Raw genomic sequence first — 18,952 nt, forward strand, 5'->3', positions numbered from 1 at the left:
TTTTTATACGTTGCCCTAAGCAGCAGGTTTGGAACGAAGGTCTATAAACGCAGTGAAAGCAATAAATCAGATTTGCAAGCCCTTGCTAAGAGAATAAGTGTGTGTGTATAAATGCACACACACACACATATATATGTATATATATGTATATACACTTTTTTGCGGCTTGGCCTCCGTTATTCATTGGCTTGCAGATCCCCAGCGTGGCTTCAGGCTGAACTTCAGTGAGGCCGGGCACCCTCGCTTCCAGGCAGCTCGGCAGGGCCACGATCAACAAGTAAATAAGGGCTCGCGGAGTGAAATACTGCACTTCACGAGGCGCTCGTGAAACCCGGTTGTGCAAGCTCGCAGGAGGCGCTGTTTCCCGTAGCTATGGACACGCGAGAGCAAGCGAAGCCCTTTGGACCTATCGGCTTTTTCCCAGCGGCACCGCTGCCCTTCGCTCTTGATTTGCCTGGATGCTGCCCGCTTTCCTGGTGCTCGTCGCAGCTCCGAAACGGCGCTCCTGACTCTGCCGGCGATTTAATGGAGGACAAAATCCGCGGGGAATGTGTTAGAGATCAGGAGGGGCTTTTCGCCGGATGGGGCGGGATTGCCTTGCTGGGAGCGTCGGGGCGCTGTCGCCCCCGTGGGAGCCTTTTCCGCCCGGCGGGGACGTTTCTTGGCAGCCGAGGTGTGGCTTGTCCCCTCTCCCCGAGCTTCCCGAAAGCTGGGGTTTAGGGCACGTTTAGGTCCCCCCTAGTGCGGGGCTGTGCTCCCGGGGCTCCTGTAGCTCCGGGCTGGCCGGAGCCTGAAGGTGCCCGGGCAGAGACACCGAGCACACCTGGGCCCCGCTGCAGCGCTTGTGGTCGCTGTTTCAATTAACCTTAAGCGCCTAAATAGCTTTCAAAAGGCCAGCTCTGGTGAGAAGATAGATCTCCGGCTGCTTGTGGACCAAGAGGATCCCTAGCGGCTTGCAGTAAATAAGCGCGTGTGCGCGGGCGCTTTGGGGTCCTGCTCGTCGGTCCCCGTGACGAGACGGTGGGAAGCGGGGTGACGAATCGCGGCGGGTCCCGGCCGCGCCGCAGGGCGTCCGAGGGGGCGCGCCGGCCTGCTCGGAAGAGCCGCTTGGCGTGGGGCCGCCCGCCCGCGCGCCGAGAGCTCGTTCTCGCCTCGGAAAGCTCCGACATTGCCATCGCGGCGCGGAGCCGTGCTTGGCGGAGAAGCCGATGAGCTGCAGGGAGGGCGAGGGGCAGAGGGCACAAGGCAGCTTTTCTTTCCTGCCTGCTCGGTCTGGGCTGTTCGCTTTCCTTTTATTAGACTTTGGTACCGTCGCCTCGAGCTGCTAATAGACCGTTGCCTTTGGCACGTTTCTTAAAAGCATCTTTAAAAAAAAAAAAACAACACACACAACAAAACTGGAATTACCGTCAACGGCATGCATTTCCGGAGGCAATACTGATGGCTTCGCTGCTCTCTTTGCTTCCTTTGCGGTGCGGAGGGATCGCGGCGCAGTCCTTCCCTTGGCCTCCCTCCTGCCCACCTTGCTTCCACATTATTCCCAGGGCTTCACAGCCGACCCAGGCAAGACAGAAGCTCCCAAAGGCGTCGTGTGGGTGCGCTTCTAGCTYCTGGTGGTTTAAACGCTTCTAAGCCGCCTGAAGTTGTCCAGATTCGAGCTYGGTCACTCCCCGGGGCGGCAGGTTTCTCTCTGGAGGGTCTCTGCCAGCCAACACCACGAGCCCTCTCCCACCAGCAGCAGGTTGGAGCATGGTCCTACCTAGCAAAGTGCTTTGGCCAGTGGTGATCTGGACCCCCCCAGGCACTTCACCGGCCTTGGGTCTCTCCTGGCGCCCTGGAGAGCCGGGATCCCTGTCCCGGCCATGGCTCCTGGGCACCAGGAAAGCCCTCCGCAGGGCACGGCATGTGCAAGAGCGGGTTGGCACTGGGAGAGGATGGAGCATTTCCAGAGCAGCTGAAATCTTCCAAGATCTTAAGTTGCCAGTTCAAGGAAGCCTACATATTTTGCAAGTTTTTAGAGTCTTATAACTTGGTCTAATTTAAGCAAATTTTTATGGACTTGGCATATCCTGGGCCTTGGAGTGATCCTTCTGCTAAGTTTTGTTCTCTGCAGCAAAGCATAAGGAAGAGAGAATTACTCACCACGGACTTTGGGAATTTATTTTTTTTTAGCATGTGCAAAGCAGCGTATTTTTTCCCCGAAGCTCAGTCTGCAAGTGGATGAACCACTCAGCGAGGCAGCGGCGGGGGCATTTTGTCATTCTTTCAGCTGCAGCCACCGCACGTGGGAAGTCTCAGGCCGAATGGTTGAAGTCTCAAGCAAATGAAAGAGACTTTAAAAGAGTGGAAAGCCCTGGGCAGGTTTAATGGCAGGCAGCATGACGTGCTCTGCCCTGAGGGGTGTCAGTCATCCGGATGATCATGTATAAGGCATGAGGAGCAGCTGGAGAAACAGGGTCTGGGAGCCCTTCCCTTCTTGCCGTCTGACCTGGGAGCTGCAGAGGGCTGGAAAGCAGCTCCCTGGTGTTTGCAAAAAAAATAAATAAATAAAAGCTGGTCGGCTTTGGCTGCTGTTCTCCAGGCTTATAGGTGGGGGTGAGAGCTCCCGAGCTGGCCGCAGGGGGAATCACTTTTAGCACCAGCTCCAGCTGCATTTAACTTGCTCCCACAGGGAAGCCTCCTCTGATGACCTGGGCAACTAAAGACAGGTCTAGGCAGAGGGCACCGCACGATGCCTTCTGCCGCCGCGACGTCCCGACGCGGGGCTGTCATCCATCCATCCATCCGTTCCTCTGCAGGCAGGAACGTTTCTGTATTGCCGTTTTTAAGTGCTCAGGGCCGTTTTCACTGAGGCGTGTGTGCACTGAAACATGGACTCTTCTCCTCGGGAAGGGGGAACCCATCGCGGTTGAGGGGACCCTCAGCAGCAAGCCCGCAGCAAACACACGAGCGCTTTTCCACGCTTGCCTTTCCCTCGGCCACTYGCTTCCTCTTTTTTTAGCCCCGTTTAAACAATCTCCTTGGTAACCACGGGGAGAAGCTGAGTTTCTTCCTCCTTCCCGTGGGGCTGGTTTCCTGGTGAGCTTGGCACCGGGAGGGATGCGAGAGCCCTTGTTAGCCAACATCCTTGTTAACAAATACGCGTGTGCTTTTCTGCTCACAGCACGAGCGTTGACGCCGTGTAGTGCTGGGGGTCTCGGGAGACCTGGCGTCTCCTTCAAAGGGGTTTTATGCAGAGAGCTTCAGGCTGGCTGAAGACTCAGGTGCGTTTGCCGCGGGAGGGGGGTAAAATCGGCTCCCGTGCTCGCTGCCTCTTTCTGAAAGCCCGGGGCGCGTCGTGGTGGAGCTGCTTGGGCTTGCACCTCCCTCGACAGCAGGTTACCTACGCCGCCTTCTAACAAAAGTGCAGCGCGGCACTTATCGCAAGCTCGTAAAAGATGAAGAGGCTTTTCCGTAGCATCAGCAGGGTGCCAGCGGGGAGAGCGGCTGGGACGCGTGCTGGGTGCTGCGCTTGCCAGCGCAGGTCGCGTCGGTGCGCGCAGTGCGGCAGGTGCCTTTTTGCTCAGCAGTTCGACCGCAGAGAGCGAGTTTGTGTGTCCGTGTGTCTTGCAAAGCCCGGCCTGCTCATTCAGCGCTGGTGTTTTCCCTCTGAATTTCCGTTCCCTCTCCTCTGCTGTCACCATGCATCGCCCTCGTCCTCTTGGCCTTCTCCTCCTCCCATGTAAAGCTGCTTTTCCGGCAGTAGAGCTCCCTGCTGGCCTCGCCGGCAGGGCACAGTCGGGACCCCTCATCCAGTGTCTTCCAAAATGACACGGGAGATTCCCCCTTGCCCTGAAATCCAGGTGAGTGGGCTTTGCAATGTGCCTGCCTTTGGAGAGGGAAGCACTGCTAGGATTAACCCAAAATCCCGCTGCAGGGGCAGCGCTGGAACATTGCAGAGCAGATGTATTCGGGGCTTCCTTCACCCCCCGGTTCCTGATGCTGAAGCCACACTGTTATGTTTTGCGTGGTCTTCGCCGTTGGGTTTACTCAGCAAAGTTTGCTAAATAATTTACAAGGCTGCAGAACCGTCCCCTCTCCCGTTCATTAACATTCATTTTGGGGAGCGCCAAAAGGCATTTTGATAAAAGAGCGATGGCTTGTGTTTGAGGAGCATTGTCATGGCAACTCTGCCAGGTGCACACGGAGAAGGGAAGCTCGCATTTGTTTGAAAGGTTATGGCAGTCATCATCGTAAGGGTAAATCCGTCTGCAAACAAAAGCTGCGTGTGTGCTTTGGGGCGTAGAGGAGTCGGGAGCAATTGCATGAGTTTCCCATTCCTTTCCCTCGGGACGAATTTGTGGGAGGTCAGGGAGAGGCATGGTGGAAGAAGTACCCTTGGTTTGCTCTTCAGCCCAAAGACACCCAGCAAGCGTCTGCAGGGTGTTTGCTCCGAGCAGGAAATATCCGAACACTGCTGCACCCTCTGTAACGTGGCAAATGCTCGGGAGGAAATCACTCCGACTCGGCTGTGTCGCGGGCCACAACCAGCTTCTTAGACAGGGGCTTTGCAGGGTTTTATATGGTGCAGGGACTTTGGCTGGGCTGAGCCCTGAGCAGCTAAGCCTTTGCTGGGCTGAATTTTGGGGAGCTAATGGCAGTTTTTAGTTGTCACAGGCAGGGCTGTGTGAAGCCAGGGGAGAAGCTGTTTCTGCTGTGCCAGCTTTCCCAGGCACCGCAAGCAATTGCTGCTGAGGGTGTTTTTGATCAAATTCGCGTCAAACGGGTCTTCCCTCCTCGTTGTTGTCGCTTGCACTGCAGTATTTGTCTCTTCTGTCCTTGGAGATCCAGATAGTGATTCAGATGGTGTCTACCCTGCTTGTCCCTCCACTGATCCAATGCCTTCAGCAAGCATTTGGCGGGCTTTGAGGACTGTGGGCCATCATCACTGGAGGCGGATGGTGACGGGATAGCAAAAAACTGTTGTCCCAATGTTACTGCGTCCAGACTCACGCGAAGTGGGAGGCCCCAGCTCCAGCTGTCCTGGGACAGCAACATTTTTAAACGTGAACAAGTGCATAGGCTCTGCTTTGAGGCAAGTCAAGAGACAGCTATGCATCTTCGCTCAGGCAGCCCCTTGTGAAATGTGGCCTTGGGAGAGGGATGAAGAAGGGCATGAGCCAGAGTGCAAAATTCACAGCCAGATTGGAGCAAATGCCAGGGATTCCCCAAAAAAGCAGCATTTCTCATCTGACAAATCCTGCCCAGTCTGGCCTTCCTGAGAAGACAGTCAAGCAACATTTGGTCTAGCTTGTGAAATCATCTTAGCTGGCAGTCGTTGCTCCTAAAAAGTGCTTTCTGATACTCTGGGCATCAGCGGTGCCTGCCATCTCCCAGCAATCTAAGCAGCGGCAGATCTCAGCCCTGCTATCTCTTCAAGCCACCTTCCACGTCTTGCGTCTGCGCAAGGCCAAGGAAGAGCGGGCTGGATGGACGTGTCTTCTTCGGGGCTTTGCTGGTGGCAGTGCTCTGGAGCAGGCCAACGTTATGCAGTTGAGCTGCATGATGTCATTTAAACTTGATGTGTCTGGAGGTCAGTGGAGTGGATGCTGGGCTGCACAGCCACGGAGAGGACAATGCAGCCCTGCGGTCTTACAGAGATTGATTCAGCAGGGCTGCTTTCTCAAACGAGGTGCAGCGCAACCACTTTTGGCTCTGAAGGTGGGGGAGGACAGGGGGCACCAAACCTGGGCTGCTGGACTAGCAAACTGAGCTGCTGCGTCAAATCAGCTCACATCTGCCCTTCCTAAAGTGCTTGTCAGGCTGTGCTTCAGGGAGGCTCTCCTTCGCCCTCTGTGTCATGTTTGCGCACTCCTCCGGCGAGATTTTTCATTAAGTGTAGACATTTCACATCAGAAAGCCCCAGTCCTGGAAAGGGCTCTGTGTGGATAAAAATCTGTGACTCACAGGGCATCTTACACACATGAGATCCCATCAGCGCAGGCTCAGGGCTGCTCATCTCCACTGTCTGCCAACATGCTACTGTTTCCCTTTGACCACCATCTCCAATCAGTAGAGTTGGCCGTGCCAATTTGTTCTCTGTGACGGGCTAATTCACACAGTCTTGTCGGGAAGCACAGCTTGTGCTGTGACTCTTGCTGATAATCACCTGCAGACTTTGCACCCACAAGCTCAAAACTGACGGAGCAAGGCCTGCACCAAGCCAAGGAGCCCTGCCTGGCTGAGACGTGGCCTTCCGAGGCGGTGGGCATCCTTGGGAAGGAGCTCCTCTGCAGATGGGCAAAACCTTGGAGCCTGCGGTGACTGGTTCACAAGACTCTTACCCACATCTGCAGCACTACCTGAGGGCGAGGGCTCTGCTTCTCTGCTTTGTGGTAGGCATGGGATGTGTCAGGTGAGGTTTCCCCAGTGTATTTTCCATGTCACGCCACTGGTGGGGATGGGGGTGACTGAGAATTGGCTGAATAAAGGCAGCTCCAGCCACTGGTTGGGAGCCAGACAGAGAAATGAGACCCCTCAGAGGTGACGCCTCCAGTCTGTTGGTGTGAAGAGAGACAAGGCTGGACCCCAGGATCATCGTGTCTTTCTCCATTGCCTGCTGACGCAGCTATACCCATGCACTTCAGAGACAGTGATGGAGGACTCTGGAGAGCCTGGGCCCCGCATGGAGGGGCAGAAACCTTAACGAACCCTCTCCACTGGGTAACATCTAAAACCCTTGTGTGACACCAGGTCATTTGTATGCTCCGTCCTGTTTCTGTGCATCTTCTGTCTCTCAGGAAGGAGGGTCTCTGCGACGACTTCCTGGGCACTCACATTGCCCTCTCGGCGCGTCCCCGGCCGGGCACGCGCCGCCTGCACCCAGGACTAATGCTCCTACCGCAGAGCTGGCTTTCTCCACACACGTGAGGCTGTCAGCTCCTCACCATCAGGTGCAATTTGGTTGTCAGCCAGTTGGAAGAAAAAAACAATCTGTTCCTTTTCCTTCCCAGCAACAAAACAACTTCCCTCCTCTCGTAGCTGTCAGAAATTTGAGCAATGAAGCTGCGAAGTGCAAAAAAGCACTCCCTGGTGCCAGAGCTCGAAGAGTCTCGTGCTGCAGAGACAGACACAGAAGCAGCAAGGCTGCTTTACGTCTCCAGCAGCACGGCCAGAGCCTCGAGTTGCTGCAGCCCGCCGGGAGACAAGAGCTCGCCCAGCCAACGAGGCCAGCTAGGGCGATGGAGAGCAAATAGGGTCAAAGACGGGAGTGAGAGGTGAAAGAGCCACTTGCTCCTGGCAGCTGGCTCCAGCCCTGCCCTGGGGTCCCGGGCCCTGCTCCGCGTTGTGGCCTAGGTCCCTGCTCCACGTTGCTTTCACCCTGGCTCCAGCTGTGCCCAGCCCTGATGCCGATTTAGGAGCTCTCTCCCTGGCTGTGCCTGCTCCCCGATTGCATCTTGCTTGTCGAGGTGATGGCACGAGCCGCACGAAGCAGGGAGTCTCCCACGTCATGTGCCCACCTCACGTGGCAAGCTTTAACTTCAGCTAATTAAGCAACTGGCTGACAAGCAGATGCATGAGAAATCAGTGCAGCAACTTTCTGCAGGAGCCTGAGAACGTGTGCTGCAAAGGGCAGCAGCAACAAATGTGGTTTGGAAGTGTCATCTGGAGAAGGTGCATCCCTTGCATTCACTCACTTGCAGCGATTACTGCTGCCCTGGTGTGGGAAGCACCCAGCTTTGAGGATTTCCACTGGTGCACAGTGACTGGGCAGATATTCAAGTTCAAAACAGATGCTAAGATCTGGGCAAGTAAAAGGTGTTGTCACCCATCATTCCTGGTGCTGTCCAACCCCATGAGAGAGGAAAGGCTGGTGGAGGTAGGAGAGCTGGGAATCCAGTTGCTCACAGGATGCCTTCCCCCGCTGGTGTTTCTCTGTAAGCACTAGCTCTCCTCGTGCCCTCCCTTTCTCCTTGCATGAAGCCTCCATCCTGAGGACACTCACTGATGTCTTCCTCCCGAGGCCCCTCAGCCCTGTCCTGTCAGCACCTTGTCCCTGCCAGGGTTGCTGGCAAGGCAGGCTTCTAGGTGCTCTCGCTTGCCCTTTCCAGCGCTGCATTCAGAAAGCGTGGGGTGGGCTGGCATGCTTGCCCCAGGGACACGTTGCCTCCTAAGAGCAACTATTTGCTGTCCATGCTGCTGAGTAGGCACCACGTGTGCCTGGTTGGCAACCATGTTGCTCTCCCTGGCACGCAGGATATTGTGAATGCCAAAAGTTCACCCAAGCTTGATGGGAAACTGGAGAAATCCATGGGGAGTTACTAAATACATAGAAACTGGGGCCAGCTAGGAAGACGCAAACACCTGGGGGCTGGGAGTGCATCAGCTGGTAATATTATCCATATGCTCGACCTGCTCTTCTGTCCTTCTACAGACAGGTGCTCTTGACAGTTGTCAGAGAGAAGAGGCTGTGCTGGGAGGCCGTGGAGTCCCTTCACAGCGGTTCGTCCCTTCTTGGCGGGACCATCCTTAGAGCATTGCCAGCCAAGAGGACTTCTCCTTTGGCTCTAGCACCCAAGGGTGGTGTGGGGATGCTCTTTTAAAAGGAGGGCTTTGCAGTATGACTGAAGTAGCATGTTTTGAAAGTACTTCTGTTCAGGGAAGGTCCCTAAATCCCAACAGAGGGCATGCGGCTTGGAGCGGGGGCGGGCATTTGTGTGCCCTGTTCATGAAGAGCACAGCTTTCTCTTGCTGCTGGGGTTTTCCTTCCACTGGTGTTGGGTCTGTTTTACCTGGGCGAAGAGCCTTGCTCTGGCATGAAGGCAGAGTACATCCACCGTGCACCCAACTGTCTGCATTTCTCTAGCAGAAATCGCTCTTCCCTGAGCCTGCAGCCGAGGCTGAGGAAATGAGTTTCATCTCATTTCCATGTACCAGCAATCAAAGAATAAAACAAACCTTGCAGAATTGCAACTCCAGCTCTTCTCTCTCGCTGACGGAGCAGCCCTCAGTCCTGTGCTGGAAACAAGCTGAGGAGGCAAGCGCGTGTCTGATAGGAGACCTGGCTTCGGTGGCCCTGCTAGTACCCGTGTTGGCACCTGTGGCATTCAGCGTGCTTTCACCTGTCCTCAGGGCCATGAGGCCCCCGTTTGGGCGGCCAGGGTGCCAAGCCACACCTCCTCCATTTCGTTTTTTTAAAGGGTAAAAACTAGACGAGTGTACGGGTTCCTGTGTGCTGGAGCTGCCGTGACCTCTGCCCRGAGGAGGACTGTTCTTTAGCATGGTGTCAGCTGCAGGTGGTTCTGTTGTTCATGCTATGCCAGGTAATTTATTGGTGTGAGTTCGGCCCTGACGAGCAGTATTTTCCTCCCAGTGATTCCCTCAGCAGTGTTGCTTTTGCCAAGCAAAAGCGTGGGTGGGTGTTTTATTGCTCCTTGGTAGTCGTCGTTATTTTTTGGTCCACGGGGACAATTGGTAGGTGCATTCTCCATGGCGGTCCCATGTTTTCAGATGAGTATGAGGGGCAAAGAACGAGGCGGGGTGAAATGGGAATGTGCTGCGTCCCTGAAATGTCCTGCCCACCTTAGAAACTACATCAGTGTTTAAAAGTGCGTAAGGCTGGGATCTACCAGTGGCTTTTTGTGTTTCACCACAATTTTTCCTGGTCCAGACTGCCTTGTGTTCACGTACCAGGTGCATGGGGTACATGTGCCTTCGAATTGCAGGCAGGGCTAATAAATAACCCCTGTGCTGGCTTGCACGTTGCTGCTGATGTTGAGCTGGTAGTCATGTTCCCCGTGGCCAGTAGATCTGTGCTAGTGACAGCCCATGAAGCTGGGATGTGCCACGGCGGTTGGGCTGAACATCCTCCTCTCTGAGGCGGGCTGCTCTGACCAAGGGTTGCAGCCTGTGCCCAGGGGACAGCGTCCCCCAGCCACATGTGTCCTGGGCCATATTAGCAGGAGTTTAGCCAGCAAACTGAGGGAAGACTCAACCTGACAAGATCTTGAGCCACCTCATCTAGCTTTGAAGTTGGATTGAGCTTGAAGGTTGGCCCCACTGTGAGCAGGTGATTGAACCTCAGACCTCCAATGTTCCTGCCCACCTAAACCTTTCTGTGATCCTGCGAAAGCCTGCAGTTCAGCTCCCTCCCCAACCTGTAGCACCCAGTAACCAAACAGCTTTCTCAAAGCAAAGTTTTACCAGTTTGGATGAAAATCATTTCTGAGAAAGCAGGTCTCCAAACAGAAAGGGGCCCATGAACTCTTAAGACCATCAAATTGCTCTCCATCCTCCACATGAATCTCTCCATCCTTCACATGAATATCCTAGCTGAGCCTCCTGAGACCCTAAATCTGGGAGGCACTGTCTTTTCCCCAGCCACTCTTGCTCCCCTTCCCTGTGCTTGGGGGCATATGTCTTTAACCCCTGCTCAGTCCTTTGACCATGTTGTTCCTGAGGGAAAGCCATGCTTATCTTGTCTTAACCCTCTGGTGTGCTCTTTCCCAACTCTGGCAAATGACATTTCACAGCTTCCTTGGATGTCTCCCTCAAAAGCCATCAGCATCTTGCACTCTCCGTTGGCACATAATGGGATTCTCTTCTTTTGGACTGATTTTGTTGCCCTCCCTGCTGGCCTTTTCAAAGTCTGCTAAGCCTGTAGCATCTGTAGTAACTTTGCATCTTGTACCAGACCACATCCAGGCTCTCTTAAAATCATCACTTAGCAGCATGCTGAGAAGATGGCAGAGTGGGATCACGTCAGCACTGGAGTGAAACCTCGTCTGCAAATAGATAGCTTTGGCATGTGTTTAATGGGGTGGAAAGAGCACTTAAAGTATAGCTGAGAGCATCCACCGCAGCTCTGCATTTCCCTGCCAGTTGGGGAGACGCTTTGGAAGTGCTGTCATCAGGACACCGTGTGTGACAAGTGTCCTGCACCTCCAGGCTGTGTGCTTTCAGCATTGCCAGCTTGATGGGTTTTTCTTTTTTTTTTTAACAAAAAGAGAAAAATGCTGGTAATGCTGTTCTGAGGCAGTCCAAAACCACTTGAATCACAGAGGGTGCCAAATCGCCGTGGCTTTTGCTTTGCAGCGCGGCAGTGGCAGGGCAGCAGATGGGAGGGGAAGGCTGCTGTTTGCTGGAGTGAAATGAGGACATGCGAAGTGGCTGGAGGACTGCAGAGTAGATGCCCCCTGGGACTTCCCAGACCAGCTGTGCTGCACACACCTCCTGAGTGACTGGGGGGACACTTGTCCCAGTGGCTCCCTCCCTCTGTCCAGCAGATCAGCGTCAGGTTGTGCCCGCGGTCCCTGTGCTCTCCCCATGTGCGGTCAGTGCAGGGGTCTGCATTGATTCCCGGCTTGGATCTGACGGAGAGATTGCCTCCTGCCTCTGTCCCTGACGTCCCTTTGGGACCACTTCTCCCAGTGGTTTGCTGCAAACTTGCCGCTGGGGCTCCCTGCAGCAGGCCCCGCAGGAGGGAGACAGGCAGGAGGTGTGCCAAGCCTTGGGACAGGGACCAGCGTGCAGCCYGGCTGCACGGAGGGGCCTCTGGCCCCATGCACCCAAACCTGGCTCTAGAAATGGCTCTTTCCCACCTACAGTGTGACTGAGGCTAAAGGATCCCACCCACCATTTGGCCCAGGGACAAGGCAGGAAGAAAACAGTCCAGTGTTTTCAAGGGCTGTGGTGTCGCACATTTACGTGAACTTAGTGTTTGGCTTAAATCCCTAGCTCCTGGAGATGTTAGATTACGGCAGAAACCCCACTTTCATCCCCAAATCAAAGCCTGTTTCTATCCCTCTGAGAGGATTTGAGGGACGGCTTGAAAAATACCACCTAAATTGATCCTGGATTGCAATGAGGTGAAGAAAACRTATGTAATGTTTTAATCTTCTGTTTTTCTCCTTTTGTCTCATGGGCTTGGGAGACCTGACTCCTAGTTTATGGAGACTCTCCACACTGCAGCACTTTGCACAACATTTCTTYTGCGCCAGCTGAGGCGCTGAGGGATCCCTTGGATTTGGGTCATTTTCATGGGTGTTTGGCGATGCTGAACGGAGTCGCCAGTGTGGTTTCCTGGGATTTGATCCCTGTTGTGCTTGTTCCAAGCTCCACACTTGAGCTGGAGAGACACAGGCAGGAGGAGCTGCTGTTCTACGGGAAATGCCTTTGCTTTGTGGCCTTGCGGAGTAGCGGACATCGGTCCTGACAGCAGCCAGGAGCGATGGCACGTGAGCACCCGACCCAGCCAGCCTGGCTTCAGAGACGGCTCTGAAGGGCTTGGCTAGCCATGCTGTCTGTCACGGTCCACGCCGAGTGCCAAGTACCTCCAGAGGACGTTTCTTCTTTCCCCCACRCTGCAAGCAGGCTGCAGAAGGGGTGCAGGGTCATCCCTTTTGGGTGCCGCGTGTCCTTGTGCTGGGTGTCCCTGGCACGCCACGGCACTGGCTCCCCTTGCAATAACTCCAGGAGCAGGTGGGCTGGTGCCACCGCTTTCTTTTAGCAGCAGAGAACACACTGGTGATCAGAGCAGCTACCCCATGCGCCTAAATTGGAGCGTAAAGCCAGGTCAGGCGATAACTCATCTCCAGCAAGGACTCAAAGCCTCAGCTGATAAATCCTGGCGCTGGTGTTTGGAAAGGGTCTCTGTTGTGTTCCTGCCCTGCAATGACTCCGCAGTGGTTTTTTTTTTCCTGGGATGCACCATCAGGACTTCTCAGCATGGGTCTTGGCAGACTTTGTTCCACTGTGTCTGGGCAGGGAGCACCTCTGAAAAAGCAGACTGCAGGAGATGGGCTTGCAAAACCGGAGGCTGGCTATGCCAGGGAGCGCGGGACTAGATGGGGCCGCGGGCGGCAATCCACAGCCAACATGGGCAGCCCCGTGGGAGTTGGAAAATCGCATGCTGCAGACCTTGTCGCAGCCTGCACCTGCTTCCTGGCACTGCCCAGCAAACCTCTGCTTGGGGGAGGAGTGAGAGGCAGAGACCGAGGGTATCACCCACACTAGGAGGTCTGGCAAGAGCCGGGCGTTAGGTGCAAGTCCCAGACTGCAGCAGAAAGTGGCCCRTGCTCTAATGCAGGATAAGTCGTGCAGTTCTGGTCCCCTCCTTCTCGACTGCTCGGGCGCTGCCACGTGACCCCCCCTACGCAGAGCCCTGTGGCTTGGCTTTGCTGCAGGGGCAAGGCAGTGTGGTGGCRTTCAGGCGAGCTCTAGGAAGAGCTGGTTTTACTTTGGCATGCCGGCTGGCCTTCRAATGGGTGTGATCTCAAACACCATTGCAAGGATCTCAGCAGCATCCCAGCAGCAAATTTGCCGCAGTGTTTCTTGCCGATCGGAGATTCAGCCGGAGAGCAGACTTCCCAGCTGTTCCCCCCACCTGCTGTCCCAACAGCCTTGTACAGCATGCCAGCAGCAATGTCTGCCCAACACGGAGCACTTGCTCACACCCGAGAATGATCGTCTGGGAAACAGCAGCACCTGCTGGCAGCGGCAGTTTAGGTCCTGCAGCCTCATTATACAAGGGGTCCCTAGCGCTGTTGGACCTACAGGAACAGCTTTGGGGATCGCCACCCCAGTTTCTTTTTGTGGGAGAGAATTGTTTTGTGGGGCTTTGAGAGCTGCCGCCTGCAACAAGCCCAGATCACACCCATGGGAAGCTTGCGTCTTGATACCCCTGGTGCCCTTAGAATTGATGGAAGAGGCTTTTYTTAATTAACTTTCCTGAGCAGAGCTTTTTTTTTTTTTTTTTGTATGTAGAGGGAGGCTGTGGTGTACATTTTAATGGGAGTTGTCAGGAAAATTATTGATTTTGTTAGTAATGTTTTTGAAATTGTGCCATTCTGTTAATTCTGTCAGGTCCTCTTTGACGGCGTGGCTGAGAGCATTTTTGTATCCTTCATTAGTTTTTTAATATACAATAATTTCCCTTAACTCATCAATGCAAAGCAGGATCGGCTGTGTGCTTGGTAACCATTTTTCCTATGTACCAAACTATTGCAGCAATAATTATAAACAGAATGAATTATTACGGATATTCATTATAAAATACAATTACTCTGAGCTGTGCTCCACTGTTACACTTCTCAGAGCCATTGCTCGCTTGGAGTAAATGGTTTCGTTATAAGCATGAAGGGCAAACTTAATACACTTCTGACTCATAGCAAACWGCACAAGAAATCATCTCTGCTGTTCCTCCAAATGCTTAGCAATGTTTGCTCTGAACGAGAAAACCCCCCCGAAGAGACTGATGCCAAATACTTGTCAGCTTAACAGAGGGACTCTGGGTGGCAATGTAGATGTCTGTAAGGAGGCGAGAAAGCCGGGAGATGTGGCAGCGTGGCCTGAATTTCTCTCCGCCGACAGCGTGGCTTGCTCCCATGTTTGTGGGTTTGCAGTTCTGGGACCTGGCAGGTTGCTCCTCGAGCAGGTGTTAGAGCAGCCTTGGGGCTGCTCCGACTCGCACCTCGCCGGAGGAGCCAGGGATGGGGCGAGAGGTGTCTCCTCCGAGGACAGGGCAGCTAGGCTCAGGGCGAGGGGGCTGGGGTTAGGAGCCCGCTCCCAGCGCCCGAGCGCTGCGCCAGCCCACGAGATCTGCGGAGGAGACTTTGAGTGCCCTTGGTGCACCTCAGGGCGGAGCGAAAGGGAGCAAGGGGGTCCGGGGGCTGCGTTGCACGCCGGACCCTGGGTTTTTGGGAGGGGCCACGTCTTGCTGCCTCCAGGATGAAACACTTACGGGGGAGCCCGTTCCACGCCAGGAAGGTCGTGCCTTTTCCAGCCGTGGCCTCCAGCCGTGTCGGAGAGGATGGCGCCCTGTGAGTGGTGGGCACCCTGACCCCCTGGTCCGTGCTCAGCCCGGGGGCGAGCTCGGCCCCTCAGCTCCTGCCCTTTGCTTTCGGCTGTGCTGCCTCTCCCYGGCCTGCGCTACCAAATCTGTTGTTTTCTTTCCGCAGCCACCTTCTCCTGGCCTTCCTCCCCTCCTCCTCCTCCTCCTCCCTGTCTCCCCTCCTCCCTTTTCCCCCCTTACTCTTGAATCTCTATTTCTTCTTCTCTGTTCCAGCAAAACGATATCAATCAAGGTGATAGATGATGAGGAGTATGAGAAAAACAAGACCTTCTACCTAGAGATCGGGGAGCCCCGGCTGGTGGAGATGAGTGAGAAGAAAGGTGGGGGACGTGCTCCGGGGCTGACCCCGCCTGTGTGTCCCTGTCTGGCTCACTCATGCCTGGCACCCGCAACACACAGCCCACATCCCCGCGGCCTACGGAAAAGGGCAGGAGCCGGGGCGCCTCGCCGCGGCCCTCCGAGCCCTTGCCGAGTCCGGCCCCGGGGGCGAGCCGTGTCCTCGCCAGGCTCAGCCTCGCCGCAGCCGGAGCGGGGGCTCCTGCCCTTTTCCGTACGCCCGCGGGGCAGACGTGCAGCCGCTTCCCCCCGCCCGACCATCTCCGGCACCACGGCACCTGGGCGGACGTGAAATGCATGAGCGTGCGATGCCAATCATGTGTTTGCCTTTGTCTTGTGTTCCCACAGGAAATTCATTACCCTTAGAATACTTGACCGTGAGGAGTATGAGAAAGAGTGCAGTTTCTTCCTTGTGCTTGAGGACCCAGTGTGGCTACGAAGAGGAGTGAAAGGTGTGAGAGTAAAACCAGACCAGCTCTCGAGACGCTGCCGTCCGCTTTCTCTGTGTCTCCCTACTCTCACACTCCTTTCTCCTCGCACTTTGGCTCCCGGCCGTTTTTGCCCTCCTTCCTTCGAAGCTTAGCCGCTGCGCCTTTTTTGCTCCTGTTTTCTTTACTCTTTTGTTTCGAGCAGCCCCCAGCGGTGTCTCTGCCCTCCCCGGAGGGCCCCAGAGTCCCCGGGCAGGGGCGGACGAGCCCCGCCAGCCCCCCAAAAGGCATTTTGAATGCACCCCACAGCTACGTCTGCCTTTAGCCAAGTCGAAAATGCAGGCTTGGCAGGTAAAATAGGGATGCGGCCTCATTTTTGTCGGAAGATAAAATAGCCTTTGCTTGAAATAAAGCGCGTGGCCAAAGCAGTAACTTTAGCCTTTTTATACTGCCATTAGGATCTGGAAATAGCTCAGAATCACGGTGTGAGCAGGTAATATCATGAGATGCAATCACTCTAGAAGAAATTGGGTTATGCTCAAGTAAAGTTTCATGGCCGTGCACTAGATAATAGCTTCTCATAGGAATAATGAAAACAATTTCTGCTTTCATCACATAAAATAGAAACAGCTCTACACCAACTGCAAGCCTTCCCAAAAAGACGAGGCGTGCTTATTTCTCCACATCTTTTTTTTTTTTTTCCTGCAAGGAAATTAAAATTCATGGCGACAGCTAATTTTGCGCACTAGCAGTGGCTGAGCACGAAGCGGTTTTAGAGGTACTTAAGCTAATGAGTTGCAACGCCGCAGACCCTTATTAATGCCTGTGTAAGAAACGGGTAGCAACGTTTGGTCTGCCTGCCTGCCTCGGAGCTGCTTTCTAATTTCTGGGCCACAAGCTCCCCCTTCAGCAGGCACGAGGTTATAATGTGCTATTCGTTCAGGACCCTGCGAGACTGGGGCGCTCCCTGCGCTGGGCAGGGAGAGGCAGCTGTGTTTTAGTCCAGAAGTCCTGCGGTGATGCCACGTTCCCCTTCGGAGATCAGCTGTACCATCCCCTCCAGCAGCTTGCCTGGTGTTTGATGTGAACGGCCGGGCTTGGCTAATGGAAGCGGGGCTCAGAAATCAGGCGCGCTGGCACAGTCTGGTCGCAGCGGGCGGGAGCGGTATCATTAGGTGGTACCGGGGACAGCCAAGGGCCACGGTGAGTGTCGCCAGGCTTCTGACCCTCCCGGGCACAAAGGTAACTGAGGAAGCTTGAGGGAAGTTCAGCTCTAAAAACTCGCTAGCTAGAAGGTAAAGAATAGTTTAGAAAGATATACACCAGAGGGCTGTGCTGCCATTCAGAGAGACCTGGACAGGCTGGAGAGGTGGGCGGAGAGGAACCTCATGAAGTTCAACAAAGGCAAGTGCAGGGTCCTGCACCTGGGGAGGAATAACCCCATGCACCAGTACAGGTTGGGGGTTGACCTGCTGGAAAGCAGGTCTGCGGAGAAGGACCTGGGAGTGCTGGTGGACACCAAGTTAAGCATGAGGCAGCAGTGTGCCCTTGTGGCCAAGAAGGCCAGTGGTCTCCTGGGGTGCATCAGGAAGAGTGTTGCCAGCAGGTCGAGGGAGGTTATTCTCCCCCTCTACTCAGCCTTGGTGAGGTCACATCTGGAGTACTGCGTCCAGTTCTGGGCTCCCCAGTACAAGAGGGATGTGGCACTACTGGAGCAAGTCCAGCGAAGGGCTATGGAGATGATTAGGGGACTGGAGCATCTCTCTTATGAGGAAAGGCTGAGAGAGCTGGGCCTGTTTAGCCTGGAGAAGAGAAGGCTGAGGGGGGATCTTACCAGTGTGTACAAATGTCTGAAGGGAGGGTGCCGAGAGGATGGGACCAGACTCTTTTCAGTGGTGCCCAGCGACAGCACAAGAGGCAGTGGGCACAAACTGAAACACAGACACTTCCATCTGAACATGAGGAAAAACTTCTTTCCTGTGAGGGTGACAGAGCACTGGCACAGGTTGCCCAGGGAGGTTGTGGAGTCTCCATCCTTGGAGATATTCAAAAGCCGCCTGGGCAGGGCCCTGGGCTATGTGCTGTAGGTAACCCTGCTTGAACAGGGGGATTGAACTAGATGATCTCCAGAGGTCTCTTCCAACCTGGACCATTCTGTGATTCTGAGATGCTGTTTACTGCTTTGGCCACCTGATGATTTGTTTTCGCTCATTTTTTTTGTGCTCGCTTTTCCATGAGATGCAACGAGCGCCCTGGAGACCAGTGGCGTCTCTGAGATATGGGCCCCAGGGAGCCACCAAGGAAGAGCCTTTTTGTCTCGTTTTTGGAGACTCAGCGTGGTCTGTCGAGTGAGAAGCTCCTTGAGCCAAACTCCTTTGCCGCAAGTGTCTCTTCTCTCGTTTTTCCCTGTCTGAAGCGCGGCTGCCTGCCGTAGCTGTCGCTCTCCATGTAGACAGCCGGAGGAGGCCAAAGCCAGTAGCCACCGCACATGGGATGTATTTGTCCTCCCCAGGGCAGAACTGCCACTGAGACCAATGGAAGATCTTGCACATACGATTCCAAGGGGATAAATGAATTTTTGGGAGTGTGCCTTTTATCCCATGTCGCCCCATGTTTGCAGTAGTTCTTTTTTTTAATCATCGTCGTCATCGTTTTAAATCCGCAGCCCCATGAAACGTTTCTGTTCCTTCATTTTTAGCGCACCTCTCTCTCTCTCAACACTAACGGCATCCTGCAGCTTTTACAGATCCGAAATCTCTGCCCCGGGACCCGGAGCCTTTCTGTGGATGTGCCCTTTTTTGATTTCATTATTCATTTACTTTTCTTCTTCTGTGTTTGTCTCTGTCTGTCTCCTTCACAGCCCTGTTGTTGAATGAGCTTGGTAAGCGCGCATCCATTTCTCTTCCCCGTTTCTCCCGTCTGTCCCCGGGGGCCGTCGGAAGGCGGCTCCTCGCCGAGGAGCCCGCGGAGAGGCCGGACCGCGCCGCGCGAGGCGACCCGCCGGGCAAAAATTGAATAATAAAAAAAATAAAAGGGGGGGGAGGATTTAGGGATGCCCCTCTCCCCCGTCTCGGGGAGCCCACCTGGCCTCCGAATTTCCTCGCTGGCCGGGCCCGGGGCAGGTTGGGGCCGGCTTCCCCCCTCCGGCGCGAGCGGGGGGCGCCGGGGGACGCCGGCCCTGGGGGCGGTGGGGCCGCGGCCCCGGGGGCCACCACGCTAACCCTCTCTCTCCTTCTCTCTTTCTCTCTCCCGCTTCTGTCCGGGGGCTTTTTGGGGGCTCGTTTAGGTGCCTTCACCGTCACAGGTATGGATTTCTGCTCTTCTCCCCTCATTTTTACCTCTGTTCCCCTCCCCCCCC

General features: G+C 54.9%; 1 protein-coding gene across 3 annotated transcripts in view; it reads left to right on the top strand.

Annotated features, from left to right (window-relative positions):
* Nucleotides 1-18,952, top strand: part of SLC8A1 (solute carrier family 8 member A1) — a 61,418-nt gene that overhangs the window by 31,983 nt on the left and 10,483 nt on the right. Inside the window, exons 2-4 of one of the 3 annotated variants that reach the window (XM_026080796.1) lie at nt 15,515-15,618; nt 18,455-18,475; nt 18,881-18,898. In XM_026080796.1, coding sequence (XP_025936581.1) covers nt 15,515-15,618; nt 18,455-18,475; nt 18,881-18,898 — 143 coding nt within the window. The remainder of the gene's footprint in view (nt 1-15,514; nt 15,619-18,454; nt 18,476-18,880; nt 18,899-18,952) is intronic. The other 2 variants (XM_026080797.1, XM_026080799.1) reach the window with 2 other exon arrangements.

The sequence above is a fragment of the Apteryx rowi genome, unplaced genomic scaffold, assembly GCF_003343035.1.
Source record: "Apteryx rowi isolate R43461 unplaced genomic scaffold, aptRow1 scaffold_53, whole genome shotgun sequence".
NCBI classification, from domain to species: domain Eukaryota; kingdom Metazoa; phylum Chordata; class Aves; order Apterygiformes; family Apterygidae; genus Apteryx; species Apteryx rowi.